At 35.7% G+C, this 15,409-nt stretch overlaps 1 protein-coding gene across 2 annotated transcripts in view; it reads left to right on the plus strand.

Annotated features, from left to right (window-relative positions):
• The window catches only part of MED13L (mediator complex subunit 13L), a 309,405-nt gene that overhangs the window by 238,315 nt on the left and 55,681 nt on the right, over positions 1–15,409 (plus strand). For both annotated transcript variants that reach the window (XM_012469006.3, XM_012469007.3), the window contains exons 5-7: positions 8,801–8,946; positions 11,829–12,023; positions 12,408–12,596. In XM_012469006.3, the coding sequence (XP_012324429.1) occupies positions 8,801–8,946; positions 11,829–12,023; positions 12,408–12,596 (530 nt within the window). The remainder of the gene's footprint in view (positions 1–8,800; positions 8,947–11,828; positions 12,024–12,407; positions 12,597–15,409) is intronic.

Here is a 15,409-nt window from a genome sequence, read left to right on the forward strand (position 1 = left end):
AATGAAGGAAAAGATTTTTAAAATTAAAAAAATTATTCATTTCGTATGTATCAGATTTATCAGCATAAAGATAGTATATTTACAGTGTTTTTATTGTTAAGAGCATTCCTTCTTTGTAGTTATTTCCTCCCTTTTTTTCCTGGTATTGTCTATTAGAGTACTTACCTCCCTGCACGGACATCTTTCATCCCTCCCTTAAATCAGTCACACCTAGTTTTTTTGTCATCTGTCAGTCTGCTCAAAAAAAAAAGAAGTTTTATCTTGTTAATCCTTTCTATTGCTTTTTCCTGTTTTATTAATAATGTATATTTTTGTCATTATTTTCTTTCTTCTGTTTTATTGTGTTTACTCTTTGCTTTCTTCATTTATTTTAAGACTTTCTTCTAGGCATATAAGGATATAAATTACGCTAAGTACTGTTTCTGGCAGATTCTGACATGTATTACTTTCATTGCCATTCAGTTTAAAAAATTTTTTGATTTCCATTGTGATTTCTTCTGTAACCCATGATTTATTTAGGAAGTATATGTTTAAGTTTCCAAACAAAAGGATTTCATTTTAACCTTTAAAAAACAAACAAACAAAAAAACAACTATTGATTTCTAACTAAATTGCACTGTTGTTAAAGAATATGTAGGGCTGGGCGCAGTGACTCACGTCTGTAATCCCAGCACTTTGGGAGGCCGAGGCAGGTGAATCACAAGGTCAGGAGATTGAGAACATCCTGGCCAATATGGTCAAACCCTGTCTCTACTAAAAATATAAAAATTAGCTGGTGTGGTGGCCTGTAATCTCAGCCACTTGGGAGGCTGAGGTAGGAGAATTGCTTGAACCCAGGAGGCAGAGATTGCAGTGAGCCAAGATGGCACAACTACACTTCAGTCTGGTGATAGAGTGAGACTCCATCTCCAAAAAGAAAAAGAGTATGTAGACTGACTTTGGGAGGCCTATGTGGGTGGATCACCTGAGGTTGGGAATTTGAGACCAGCCTGACCAAAATGGTGAAACCCCATATTCACTAAAAATACAAAAATTAGCTGGGCTTATGTCTTTAATTTCAGCTACTTGGGAATCTGAGGCATGAGAATCCCTTGAACCTGCGAGGTGAAGGTTGCAGTGAGCGGAATCGTGCCACCACACTCCAGCCTGGGCGGACAGATTGAGATTCCGTCTCAAAAATAAAGGGAAAAAAAAGAATAGACTGTATATCATCATTTCTTGAAAACTTATTACTTGCGTCTTGTTACACATTCAATTTTCGTAGTTCTTCCATGTTTTCATGGAAAGAGAATACGTTCTCTCTTTATGGAAAGCCATTGTATACACTAGAAAACATGTTAAAATATTTATTAATTTTGGATTTGTCAGTTTCTCCTTATTCTGATTTTTTTCTGTTTATATTTCTGAACTATATTGCATACCAATACGGCTGTGTACATACATGTTCGAGATTGATTACTTTTCTTGTTGAATTTCTCTTTTATTTATTGATGAACTTAAGTTTTAAAATATTTTATTGTTTTATTGTTATTTCTATCCCAGGTTTATTCTTTTTAGAATTCATCTGGCATATGATTTTCTACATTTTTTTTAACTTTTGGTATAATTTTACTTTGCATACCTTTTGTGCAATATGTAGATGGGTTTAATTATTTTGGCTACTCTGATAATCTTTGCCTTTTCTGTAGGCTTACTTTGTTCACATTCTGTCATTTCAACTTCATCTTACACTAGGTTTTTTTCATTTTCACAGTGATGTAGCCACATTGCCTTTTAAAAATGTCTTTAAAAATGGCAAACTCTTCAACTCCATACCTTTGAACATATAATTTTTAATTTTTGAATTGTTTTTACCACTTTCCTTTTTCTTATGATTCAAGATTTAGTTTAAATGCTTCCCTCCTTTTCTTTTAAGAGAAGCTTTTCTCTGACCAATTCCTTTTTAAAAATAGACCCCACCTCCCATTATTTTCTGTCTTAGTTCTTATTTTTCTTTCTTTCTTTTTTTTTTTTTTACAAAGGTTATCTCATTGTGTGTAGATTAGTGATGATACTAGTATTAATATCTCTATTATTTTTATTATTTTATTTATTTGTTTGTTACCTGATATTAGTTGTTAAAGGGTGAAAAAAAGGGTAATATGGTCAAGAGGAGGTATTTCAGGGTTGGGTTACCCGAAGCGAATTGAGGAAGAAATGAAGATTATTCATGATGGAAGAAAGTAAGTATAGGAGTACCTTCACAGAGAAAGAGGAATCTCTAGGGCTCTAGGGAAGGGTGAATTAAGTTTAACTGCAGACGTTTTTAAGGTGAGAAAGAGGTTAAACAAAGAATTACTTGAATCAGACCTGATTTATTGAGTAAAGAGTGGAGAATAAACAGAGTTGAGAAGTCGTGGAATACTTGTCAAGTGGCATGCCCCCAAGAGAACAGGGATGAGGCTCCGATTTTCCTTTGACCTTACCATGTTTCTGGTTCTGTGTATTCATTTTACTATCTTCTGGCCCATAACAGTAAGGGAGATAGATAGTAGATCAATGCAGGGACTGGTTTAAGTTACATTGTGTCTGATTATGTTAATGTTGAATAGGGGTGAAGGCAACATTGATCTAAGGTACAGAATCTTGGCTGTACTAAACACTATGTTAAGAACCAGTTTTTATTCTAACTGTGTTCTGAACTTGCTCTGTCACTTTGGGCACAATTTTGCCTTTCCCCCAAATCAGAAGAGGTTGACCTTAATAATCTCCAAAGTCTCTTTAAAATTTTTAATGAAAGTGTATGAAATAAATGGGGTGATTAAAGGTTCCGGTAAAGTGGATAATAAGTGACAAGAAGCAAGAACATGGTGTAGAGCTTGTAATCGATTTGCTTCCCCATCCTCATGTAACACTGCATACCCTTACATATCTGTATTTGTAGAACCCCTTTTCTTTAGTGCTCCTTCTCAAATCTGATCTCATTTTAACAATTTAAAATTTAAGTTGATAGAGATACAAATGAACGTTCCCATTTACATACGAGCCAGGTAGTAGAAAGAACATTGACTTTTAAGGCTAATTCCAGCTGTGAATTTAAAAGTGTTATTGGCACACTAACCTCTAGCCCTATTTTATAGCCCTATTTTTAGCCCTCATCTGTGAAATGAGGGAGGTTGGACTTTGTATGAAAACACCTGAATTTTACTTATAGGCAGATTTCTATATCAGTGAAATATGATAGTTGTTATGTATCCATATTTTATCAAGACATTTGATATAACCTTTTTGATTATTCTCTTTAGAGTAGAATTGGTAGAGTGACAACACACTGTTGAATTTGTAACTTGGAGTTACCTGATGAGATGACACAGGATTCTGTCCTCAGTGCAGTTTTTATTTCACCATTTTTAGCATTGCTGTGGATAAATATATTGATGGCTTGCTAATCAAATAACCAGTATGTTGGATAACAAATTCAGGGTCTCAGCAGGCTTTGATTAAGTGCCAAATATGACAAATGGAGGCCCCACGATTCCTCTAGAGCACTCCTCTGTTTGGGCCAACAAGCAGTGCTGCAGAAGGATAGGAGGCAGGGGCTTCCTCAGATTTTGCGTTCACATTGCTTTCTGTGTGACACTTGACCCCACATTTCTACAAGTATAAAAAAAATTGTGAATTATCTTTCTCCCTTAGTCATGCTGTTTCATTCCCTGAGGGAACAATATTATTAGGTGTGTTTTTATTTTTAGGGGTGTGTGTGTGTGTGTTGAGACAGAGTCTCTCTGTTACCCAGGCTAAAGTGCAGTGGCATGGTCTGGGCTTTCTGCAGGCTCAAGTGATCGTCCTACCTTAGCCCACACCCAGCTGATTTTTGTATTATTTGTAGAGATGGGGTTTTGGCCATGTTGCACGGGCTGGTCTCGAACTCCTGAGCTCAGCGATCCACCCAACTCTGCCTCCTGAAGTCCTGGGATTACAGGCATGAGCCACCTTGCCCAGCCATTATTAGGTTTTTTAAATGATCTTTTCATAAAAATGTTATGCCAATGTAAACAAATTATGTGTGGATATATTTTTCTCCCCACTTTCCCATTTTATACAACTGGGTGTATATTATTCTTACCATTTTGTACCTTGTTCCTTTTTTCGCATTACAGTCTTCATTGGAATTTTTTCCCTATCAATGTGATCATTTCCTTTTATATGGCTACAGGGTATTACTTTGTAGCTTATATACCATAGTTTAGTTAACAGGTTCTCTACTGATGGACATTTTAGTGTTGTTCAGACTTTATTACAAGCAGTTCTGTAATCTATAACTACTCAATTCCATAGTTTTATCTGTTGGATAAATTCTTAGAAGTGCTGTTGCTAGGTCACAGGGGGATTTGACTTTCTAGTGTCAGTGCTGTCCTTCCTGTCCTTGTTTTATATGATCTTAGAAAAAATTGAATTTATTAGTTGGGAAAGAATTTAGTCATTATCAAATCCAGTGATTGTCAAAGTGTAGTCTTTCAGCCAGGAGCAGCAGCAGCATCACATGGAAACTTGTTAAAAATGCAGATTTATGGGGCCCCCCCAAACCACCTGAATCAGAGCCCCAGGGGCCCAGCAGTCTGCTCTAACAGGTGCTTTTACATATATGGAAACTGATCAGAGTGATCAAATAACTTGCTAAAAATTATATAGTTACTGGTGGCTTCTGTTAACATCTCCACTATAACTGCCTATTTTTCTTGTTTTCCGTGTCTCTTTTAAAAGGACATTTTGTTTTTTAAGTTGTCAATATAAAAAAATTCTTTATTTGATTTTGGTCTTTTTTATTTTTCTTTATGCTTCTCAACTCTGTTTTTTTGGGACATAGCACATTCAAATGAATACTATTTTGTAATTTTTATAACAATTCTTTAGACTTTCTTAAACCAATCCTTGAATTAGCTCCCTCTTATTTTGCATGTACAAGTCTTTCGATGTCTGTCTTTCGATGTCTCTCCTGACATCTTTTTTTTTCTTTTCACTCCTTTCCAGTTACCATCCCGCCATTCCTCTATTTAGAATTTCCAAACTACATCCTTCTCTTAACCACATCTGTTCCTTGCCTCGTGGTTTCTCTTATTTCTTTTGTTTCTACTATTAAACTCTATTTTTTTCTTTTTCCTTTTAAGTTCTATTTTATTTTAAATTGACCCATAATAATTGTACATATTTGTGAACTACAGTGTGATGCTTTGATACCTGTATATAGTGTGTAATGATCAAATCAGGGTAATTAACAAATTTGATTTGTTAATCACCTCAAACATTTATCATTTCTCTGTGGTAAGAACATTCTCTGTTTTAGCTATTTTGAGATATACAATGCATTATTGTTAACTAGTTACCCTGCTTTACAATAGAAAACTAGAACTTATTGTTCCTAACTGTTAACTGTTGGCTAACCTCTTCCAACTCTCTCCTTCCCCTCCCCTGCCTCTGATAATCTCAGTTCTCTCTATGAGATAAGCTTTTTAAGATCCCACATGTGAGTGAGATCATGTGGTATTTGTCTTTATGTGTCTGACTTACTTCACTTAACATAATGCCCTCCAGGTTCATCCATGTTGTCTCAAATGACAGGATTTCATTCTATAACTTAATAGTATTCCACTGTGTATTATATACATTTTCTTCATTCATCCCTTGATGGACACTTAGATTGATTCCATATCTTTAACTATTGTGAATAATAATGAATAAACATGGGAGTGGGCATAACTCTTTGAAATACTGAGTTCATTTCCTTCGGATGTATCTCCAGTGACGGGATTACTGGATCATATTGTAGTTCTATTTCTAATATTTTTCTTAATTGCTGTATTAATTTACATTCCCACCAACATTGTATAAAGGTCCTCTTTTCTTCACATCCTTGTCAACACTTGTTATCTGTTATTTTTTTGATGATGTCCATTTTAATTGGAGTAAAGGGATATCTTACTGTGGTTTTGGTTTTCATTTCCCTGATGATTACTCATGTTGAACATTTTTTAAAACATATACCTGTTGGCCATTTGCATGGCCTTTTTTTTTTTTTTCTTAATAAGAACCAAGCAGTGGTGGGGGAAAAATCACACTACCTGACTTCAAAATATACTATAAAGCTATAGTGATCAAAATAGCATAATACTGACATAAAAACAGACACAGAAATCAATGGAACAGGATAGAGAGCCCAGAAATAAATTCACTCATCAACAGACACTTAAAAGAAGGTGCCGAGAGCACACACTGGAGGAAAGAATAGTCGCTTTTCAATAAATGATGCTGGGAAAACTGGATTTCTACATGTAGAGGAAAGAAACTAGACCCCTGTTTCTCACCATATACAAAACCAACTCAATTTAAAAACTTATTACAAGACCCCCAAAAGTATGAAACTACTATAAGAAACCATAGGAGAAATGCTGCTTCACATTCATTGATCTGGACAAGGATTTTAAAAATAAAACTTCAGGTAATAAGAGCAAAAATAGAAAATGGGATTACATCAAACTAAAAAGCTTCTGCACAGCAAAGGAACCGACCAACAGACTGAAAAAATAACCCATAGAATAGGAGAGAATATTTGCAAACAATATGTCTGACAGGGGATTAATACCTGGAATATCTAAGGAGCTCAAGTCAGTAGCAGAAACCAACCAGATTAAAAGCTGAGCAAAATACCTGTGTGGACATTTCTCAGATTTTTGTTCGTTCTTGTCTGAAGCATTTGTATATTCCAAATTGAAGAAATCACTGTTCATTAGCCTTTCTATGGCATTTTGTTTTTATTATTATTTGTATGTTTGTGCCTGGCTTTATTTTATTCATGTGCTTTCATATCAGTCTCTTGCTAGTGAATGTGCTCCTTGAGGGCAAGGACTGTGTTTTATTCAATGTCACTTCAAGCTCCTTGCACCATTCTTAGATAAATGTTGGTTGTATTTATTCCCATGCACAGTTGGGAGTTGGTGGAATAGAGAACATCCTCTGTGGCTACAGTCTACATTTATTTCTCCCACCAGCTTCTTACAAATAAACCAGAAACTACATGGGATAGTGGGCATGAATAGTGATAAGTCAGCTCAAACCCCCTTAGGTGAAATTTGCAGCTGAAAAATAAGCCAGTCCACAATCAGTAAAACTATATTTTGGTCCTATTTAATATGCCAGGCATAATGTTATATGTAGAAGATGATATGTTTCTAGTGTCATTTTCATAAAGGATAGCATGTTTTTACTATTACCTGTAGATGTTTATGTGCCTTTTTGCTTTTTGTGAACTTTTTAAACTTAGAAGTATGGTATCGAGGGTTTTTAAAACTTTTTTCAAAATTCTTATACAATTGTATAGTCACTATCTTGAATTTACTCTTGTCATGCTAAATACCCAAATACCAAGACTGGGTGTTTCCTATTGGTGAAATGTTATATTTTGGTGAAACAAAAAATGTTATCTAAACATATCAGTGAAAGAATATATATGTGTCATTGTGTGATAGAGTAACATTTTATTTCACTTCTTCCTTTCAAGCATTATAATTTTATACTTGAAACAAAATTTAGTATTATTTTTGAGTAGTACTCCATATGTACTTTATAATATTTTAGAGAAGTTTTGAAAAGAAGTGGCATCTTGGAGATGACTTTTAAAAAATGGTGGTTGCTTGTCTTTATTTAGTGAAAGTGATTTTATTTCATCAGGCAAATGTTCTTATAAAATATTTTGAGAAATGGAGATATGTTATGGCTAGTTTAGGGCCAAAGTTGACAATTTTGACAAAAATGTGCTGAGGGGTTGCCTTCTGATCTTGTTTGTAAGCCACTTGTTTTTGAGACAAGGATCTTGCTCTGTTGTCCACAGTAGAGTTCAGTGACGTGATCACAGTTCACTGCAACCTCGAACCCTTGAGCTCAAGCAAGCCTCCCACCTCAGCCTCCTGAGGAGCTAAGACTACAGTCATACACCACCATACCTGGCTAATTAATTTATTTATTTTTGGTGGAGATGGGGTCTTATGTTGCCCATGCTGGTTTTGAGTTCTGGCCTCAAGTTATACTTCTGCCTCAGCCTCTCAAAACATCAGAATTACAGGTGTGAGCTTTTGTACTGAGTCAGTGGGCCACTTTAAAAAATAAGTCTTTTAAGTGTTTATTCATTTATTTGACTTACTTTGAGTGCTAGACACTGAGACGATAGAAAAAATTCCAATTCTTTTTTTTTTTTTTTTCCAATATCCAATCTCACTCTGTTGCCCAGGCTGGAGTACAGTGGCACAATCTCAGCTCACTGCAACCTCCACCTTCTGGGTTCAAGCAGTTATTCTGGCTCAGCCTCCTGAGTAACTTTACAGGCACGTGCCACCACACCCAGCTAATTTTTGTATTTTTAGTAGAGACAGGGTTTCACCATGTTGGTCAGGCTGGTCTCGAAACCTTGACCTTGTGATCTGCCCATCTAGGCCTCCCAGGCATGAGCCACTGCGCCCAGCCAATTCTTTCTCTTTTCTTAGGTGTTTATAGTTGGCATAAGGGTTAAATTTTATGCAAATGAAACTGGAAACATTTTGTATAGTAACTTTAAAAAGTTCTTAATGCAGTATATCTCTATTTCCACACTTACCTGGCAGCTTAGTTTGTCAATAATGAATTAGAAGTTTCTTTTTCGCCCACAATCAATTAAAAGTCAGCCTTACTGGATGGTTGATAAAGTAGAGCTATATTTTATCTGTAGTTCCTGTTTCTAGCACCCATTTCCTACCAAAATAGAAAGTTGATTTTCTCATTCTCTCTTTTGTAGTGAGCATTTGTCCTGTGCTTTCACATTCTTTCTGCATGGAGAAAGTAATGTATGCACAAGTGTGGAGATTGCCCAGCACCAGCCAATTTATTTGATCAATGAGGAGCATATACACATGGCTCAGTCTTCACCTGCACCATTTCAAGGTAAGTACGATGTTCTGCTCTCCACCCTATCCACCAGCAAGTAGAAAACTGTCTTGCCCAATAAAGTTTTGCAGCGTGAGACGTTATCTTAAACAGACATTTTAAAGCCAAGCATAAGGGTCAGTTTTTGAAGAAAGGAGAAAAGATTAAGTCATAATAGTATATTAGTTTTTTGCTGAAGCTTATCGAATGTATAATATGGTCTTATGTGTATTCTTTTGTAAGAATAAAATGTAGAATTTTCTCAGAACAGAGGGAAATCAATAAATACTTGAAAAATATAATTCAATGAGTAATTGACCATAGTCATAAATTAAAGGTTTCCATTGTTATGTTTACTAACAAGGTTTTAGTAATGTAACGGTTAATAGAAGATTACCATTAAATTTAGTATTTGAAATTTCAACCAGAATCATAGTTCTAGAATTCCTAGTGTATAGTTTCTTCAGTGATGTTATTACCTTTGTTTTAAACTGCTTTGGTAATAAGGCATTTAGTTGTAATTTAACTAATACATTCGTATTTTCATTAATTCTCAGCTTTACCACCTAGATATCACCAATATAACTTCATGTCCTTTTGATCTGAGCTTTATAAATCTTTGTTTTGTCTTTGGAATTCAGAATGTTCTAAGAATAACAGATTTTAAATGTTATAATATTAGATTGAACCATATGGAAACAGTCTTTTTTTTGGTTCAGTCTAATATGTTATTACTAGAGATGTCTGGCTGAAATAGTCTTAGCATATCACACAATACAATTTTTAAAAACACATATTTTAACAGACTTGAGTAAAATATTTTAATTGCTATAACAGTCTGTCATGAGCATTTAGCCTCCATTTTATTTATTTTTTGTTTTCTATAAACTATTCTGATTTAATTCAATGAAAGCATCTGTTTCTTGCCCCAAAGATAATACAATTTTTTTTTTTTAGGTAAGAGAAAACATTGAATCCACATTTAGCTGTGTCCTAATTTTTAATTCCAGCTCCCCTACTGCAACACATTTTAAGCTGTGTAAAGTGGGGTGTTTAGTGTATGAACTACTAGAAAATTCAAAACCCAATTTTTTTTCTTTTCTATCAGCCACAGCCATCAGAACCAATTCTTAAACTGTACAGTGCAAATTATACAGTATTTGCAAATTATGACTTGTCAGAATTTTTAAAATACTGTTTTCTTGAGTGTAAAGTGCTGAGGACCATCTGACTTCATCCAACTTTTCATCATTCACAATAAAAGCGTTTAGTTATGGTAATAATAGTAGGAATAACTAGTCATGAGGGAAGAGAATTTCCTTTCTAATCTTCAAAATTGGGGACGATAATATTAGGAATACCAGGTCCCTGTAGACCACTTTTAATTTTTTTGATTTGTCACTAAAGGAAGTCATAAAATAGTTTTGTGGAGCATTATTCTGCTTATTTTCCATGATTGGTGTGGAGGAAGACCATACTAAGGCAGTTGCTGTCCTTAAGGATAATTATGATGAACGTAATTATCCAAATTGATGTGGGAATTTCCTGGAAGCATTTTTGCAAAAAATTACCCTTGATTAACTCTGTTAGTTGGAGTATTTTTATCCCATTTGGATCATTGAGGAACAGCAGAAAGACTCCACAATACATATGATGTCTGTAGCTATCTCTCTCGATTGATGTGACATATCATCTACCTCTTGAAAAAAATAAACAAAAGAAGACATTCCGTTGAATGACCACGTTAAAGATTAGGATTGCTGGGTACGGTGGCTCACACCTGTAATCCCAGCACTTTGGGAGGCCGAGGTGGGCAGATCATGAGGTCAGATGTTCGAGACCAGCATGGCCAGCATGGTGAAACCCCGTCTCTACCAAAAATACAAAAAAATTAGCTGGGCATGGTGGGGTATGCACCTGTAATCCCAGCTACTCAGGAGGCTGAGGCAGGATAATCGCTTCAACCCAGGAGGCGGAGGTTGCAATGAGCCGCGGACGCACCACTGCACTCCAGCCTGGGCTATAGAGTGAGACTGTCTCAAAAAAAAAATAAATAAATAAAATTAGGATTATGAAAAAGTGGCCTTTATCTCCTTAGAAAAGTGTTATTTGGAAGATTGAGGTACTCACTTCAAGGCCATGAACTGGCTGGGTAATTCACTGTGTCTCACTCAGTGAAAATGACATCAAGATCAAATACTGAAAGAAGAAAGAGGACTTTGGGTCCTTTACTTTGAGTTAAATAAAATTTTACTTAGAGTTGTTTTATCAACAGGCCTCTAAAACAGTCAAAACTGAAATGATAACTATCATGCTTCAAGCTTTTATACATTTAGACTTTCCCACTATTTGAAATTTTATTTATATGTTATTCTTTGATTACCACAGATGTTTAGGAAGTCTCAGGAACCACAAGAGTGTTCAAGTTTTAGACAGCGTTTTGAATATATATATTGAATGATTTTCTTCTGTTTTGGAAGATTCAATGTTTACATTGTACAAGCAATTATTAAACAGATGCATATATGTTTCAAAGCATAGCTGTCTGATAACATTGTACTATTCATATTTTGTTTCCTTTAAAAATTGTGGGAGGTGAGAGGCATATAAATAATACGAAATGTTAATACAAGAAACTTCAAAATACCATACTTTTGTGGCTGTGGCAGGAGGATCCCTTGAATCTAGGAGTTCAAGGCCACCCTGAGCAACATAGTGAGACCCAGCCTCTACAAAAATAATTTTAAAAAAAATTTCATTTAAATCATACTTTAAATAGGAAATAAAGAACAATGTACATTAAGTGATACTGTAACCTAAAATTACCACATATTTAGTGTTGCACTTAAGTAGGAATTATTTCTCTAATGTGTAGCATATGTTTCTCCTCCCCTCCATAGTACTGGTAAGTCCTTATGGCTTAAATGGGACGCTGACAGGCCAAGCATACAAGATGTCAGACCCAGCCACTCGCAAGTTGATCGAGGAATGGCAGTATTTCTACCCGATGGTGCTAAAAAAGAAAGAGGAATTGAAAGAGGAAGATGAGTTGGGATATGATGATGATTTCCCTGTGGCAGTTGAAGTAATTGTTGGTAAGAGAAAATATTTTGCCTGAAGAACTTTATTCTTCTTCCTCTTCCTTAATTTAAAAAGATAATAATTCAGATTCGTCAGAAATAATCTCCATAATTTTCCCGTCTTTTTAAAAAAATTCTCTTGACAAAATGATATGTGCTTAGTAGTTATCTTGCCTGAAGCACCCAAGGTCCCTGCATTCCAAATGCTATTATGATCCTGTTGGAACACATGTTTAAACAGCTATTAACTTAGGAGAGAATGAAGCTTATCACTTTTGGCAGCACTTCATGAGCATCTCATTTTCACCACTGAGCTTTGACCACTGGATTAATAAAATTGGAAGTCTTGTGTGAATTCTTTCTCAGTCCTGGTTTTCTCCTTGTTTTCTTTGCTTATAGGAGGTGTTCGGATGGTTTACCCTTCAGCATTTGTTTTGATCTCTCAGAATGACATCCCGGTTCCTCAGAGTGTTGCCAGTGCTGGAGGCCACATTACGGTTGGGCAGCAAGGACTTGGTAGTGTGAAGGACCCAAGTAACTGTGGGATGCCTCTGACCCCTCCCACCTCTCCTGAACAGGCTGTCCTAGGTGAGTAGGACCCAGGAGTGTCCTGGGTAAAAGAGAGCTCAGACAATTGTATGGTCTACCTGCCATAGAACAGGTGAGAAAACAGAAATTCCTGTTGGAAAAGATGGAGGTAGTAGAGTAACATAAGGATTTTACAAAATGGAGAAGGAAGACTGTAAACAAACAGAATTCATACACTTCAGAATTTTTAATTCTGTACATATTAGTCTTTATTGTTATTAAATGGTTTAGATTCTTGCTGGGCATGGTGGCTGACATCTGTAATCCCAACACTTTGGGAGGCCGAGATGGGTGGATCATGAGGTCAGGAGTTCGAGACTGGCCTGGCCAATATGGTGAAATCTTGTCTCTACTAAAAATACAAAATCAACTGGGTGTGGTGGTGCATGCCTCTAATCCCGGCTACTCAGGAGGCTGAGGCAGAAGAATCACTTGAACCTGGGAGGTGGAGGTTGCAGTGAGCCGAGATCATGCCACTGTCCAGCCTGGGCGACAGAGCGAGACTCTGTCTCAAAAAAAAAAAAAAAAAGTTTAGATTCTCTTAAGGTTTGCACACACACCTGCCCCTTTACATATGTGTGTGTTCACATAGACAAAATGTAGGTTGCTTTTTAAAAAAGTTTTAACAATTGAAGAATGCTAAATTAGAGAATGTCTGAAGCCTCTGCCCCAGTGGTCATTGTCAGCCAGGGACAAGCCTTGGACAACTCTTTCTCTGTTAGATATAAAGTTCAGCTAGCTTGTAGGAGCTCTGAATAAATACTTTTTCCTATCAGTAATGTGTCTGCATTAATAATAAATATTAATTATTTGGGACAGTTTTGGCAGTTGGAACTGCCTGTCTTCATGGAAAAATTTAGAAATTGTTTAAATTGGGAGCATTTTTGCCCTCTGTTGAGTAGTGTATTTCCTATATTAACTCTGTTATTGTTGTAATTGACCTCATTTTAATTAGAAATGTGGTCAGTATGGAAGGGATAGTCATCATACTTGAGCTGAAGTGAGATTCTTTATTTATAAGCATGGAATGTGGGCCAAGCTGGCAGGAACATTAGAGTAAATAAAGCCTTGGCAGCTAAACTTTGAAAAGAAACTATCAAGCATGATACAAACATAATCCTCGTGAAAATTACCATAGTAAGAAAAAATTTCAAAGTTTTTAGCACGATGCTTGCCCGATAGTGGGCATTCAATAAATGTTCATGGTTAAAGAAGCTGTTGGGGAAAAGCATAGACTTTGTGATTGAACACACCTAGCTATAAAACCTGGCTATATCTTTTACAAGGTGACTGACCTTGTTAATTCTCATACTTTTTCTGAATCTCAGTTTCCTTTTCTGATAAAAACATACTTTATTGGGTTGTTATACATATAAGGTAATATATGCAAGTGCTTTATAAACAATAAAATCATATACAAGTGGTAGCAATAATTTAAAGCAATATTCAAAACTCAAATTTTCGCAGACATTACTAAGTTATCTGGAGGAAATTACTCAGATGTTTTGTGGGAGACATAGGAGTGGACAACATGTCTCTATTAAGAGTCATGTATTTGCTGAGATGGTTAAAATAAAAAAAAAGTACATTCAAGGCCAGGCACAGTGGCTCATGCCTATAATCCCAGCATTTTGGAAGGTTGTGGCAGGTGCATCGCTTGAGCTCAGGAGTTTGAGACCATTCTGGGCAACATGGCGAAATCCCATCCCTACAAAAAATACAAAAATTAGCTGAGCATGGTGACAAATGCCTGTAGTTCCAGCTACTTGTGAATCTTAGGTGGGAGGATGACTTGAACCCAGGAGGCAGAGGCTGCAGTGAGCCAAGACAGCATCACTGCACTCAAGCATGGACGACAGAGCTAGACCCGGTTTCTAAGAAATAAAAAAAGTACTTCCAGCTTTCATTTGGTAGAGCAGAGAATTTGGATGATTCCTTGTCAAAGGGTTTGTCATCCATCAAACTATATTAAACTAAAAAAGAACTTTCACAGTCTTCTGTAGCAATCATTATAAAGAAGATACGCTAATAGAAAAATTAGAATTATCAGTATTTTGAAAAGTTTTTAATTTCATATCACAGTTTGGATTTCTAACAATTGTACTGCATTATTAAATTACCCACTTTTGTTTATTTTTTTGTTTTTTCTTTTGCTCTGTACTTAGTGAAACTTGTATTCACCTTAAAATTGCAGTCCTGCTATATACATGATACTTTGACCTCTGATCAGTTCAGAACTCTTAATAGTCATAATTCAGAATCAAGAAGATTTGATTATGGGGGATTTCAGTGTGGATTAATTAACTATGGATCTTCAAATTCCTTCCTCCTTAACTCTGTATGGTCTTGTGTTATGCCTTGGATAAGTAAATCTCCTGATGTTGCCTTATCCCTTAAACACACAAAACTGAACAGAAGCTCCTGATATCTTTGCAGTAAAATGAATTTGCCGAAATTTTCCTATCACAGGATGTTGAATTACAGATTATGAGTCTTAATGCTGCATTAGAGAAAATCTTGGTCAGCCTTGACATTCTATAGTTGAATGCCATATTTTTCTAGATATAGGACAGAATGGGGTACTTACCCTCTAAAAATCACTGAGATTCTCCTGAATTAGCAGAGGGCTTAGGAGGGCCAAATAGTTTTAGTGACATTACTCATACCTTATCTGGATTGGTATACCCACTTGCCTCTTTGTTTGATGTATAGAGGTAACTGCAAGTAACATTCAACATGTGTTTTAACAGCTTGGAGTAACAAGTTTTGTTTACTTTCATCTAAGATACCACTCAGATTTTAATTTCAGTCAT

This window comes from Aotus nancymaae, unplaced genomic scaffold (genome assembly GCF_030222135.1).
Source record: "Aotus nancymaae isolate 86718 unplaced genomic scaffold, 86718_ANA_hifiasm-v0.15.2.pri h1tg000021l, whole genome shotgun sequence".
Classification (NCBI taxonomy): Eukaryota; Metazoa; Chordata; class Mammalia; order Primates; family Aotidae; genus Aotus; species Aotus nancymaae.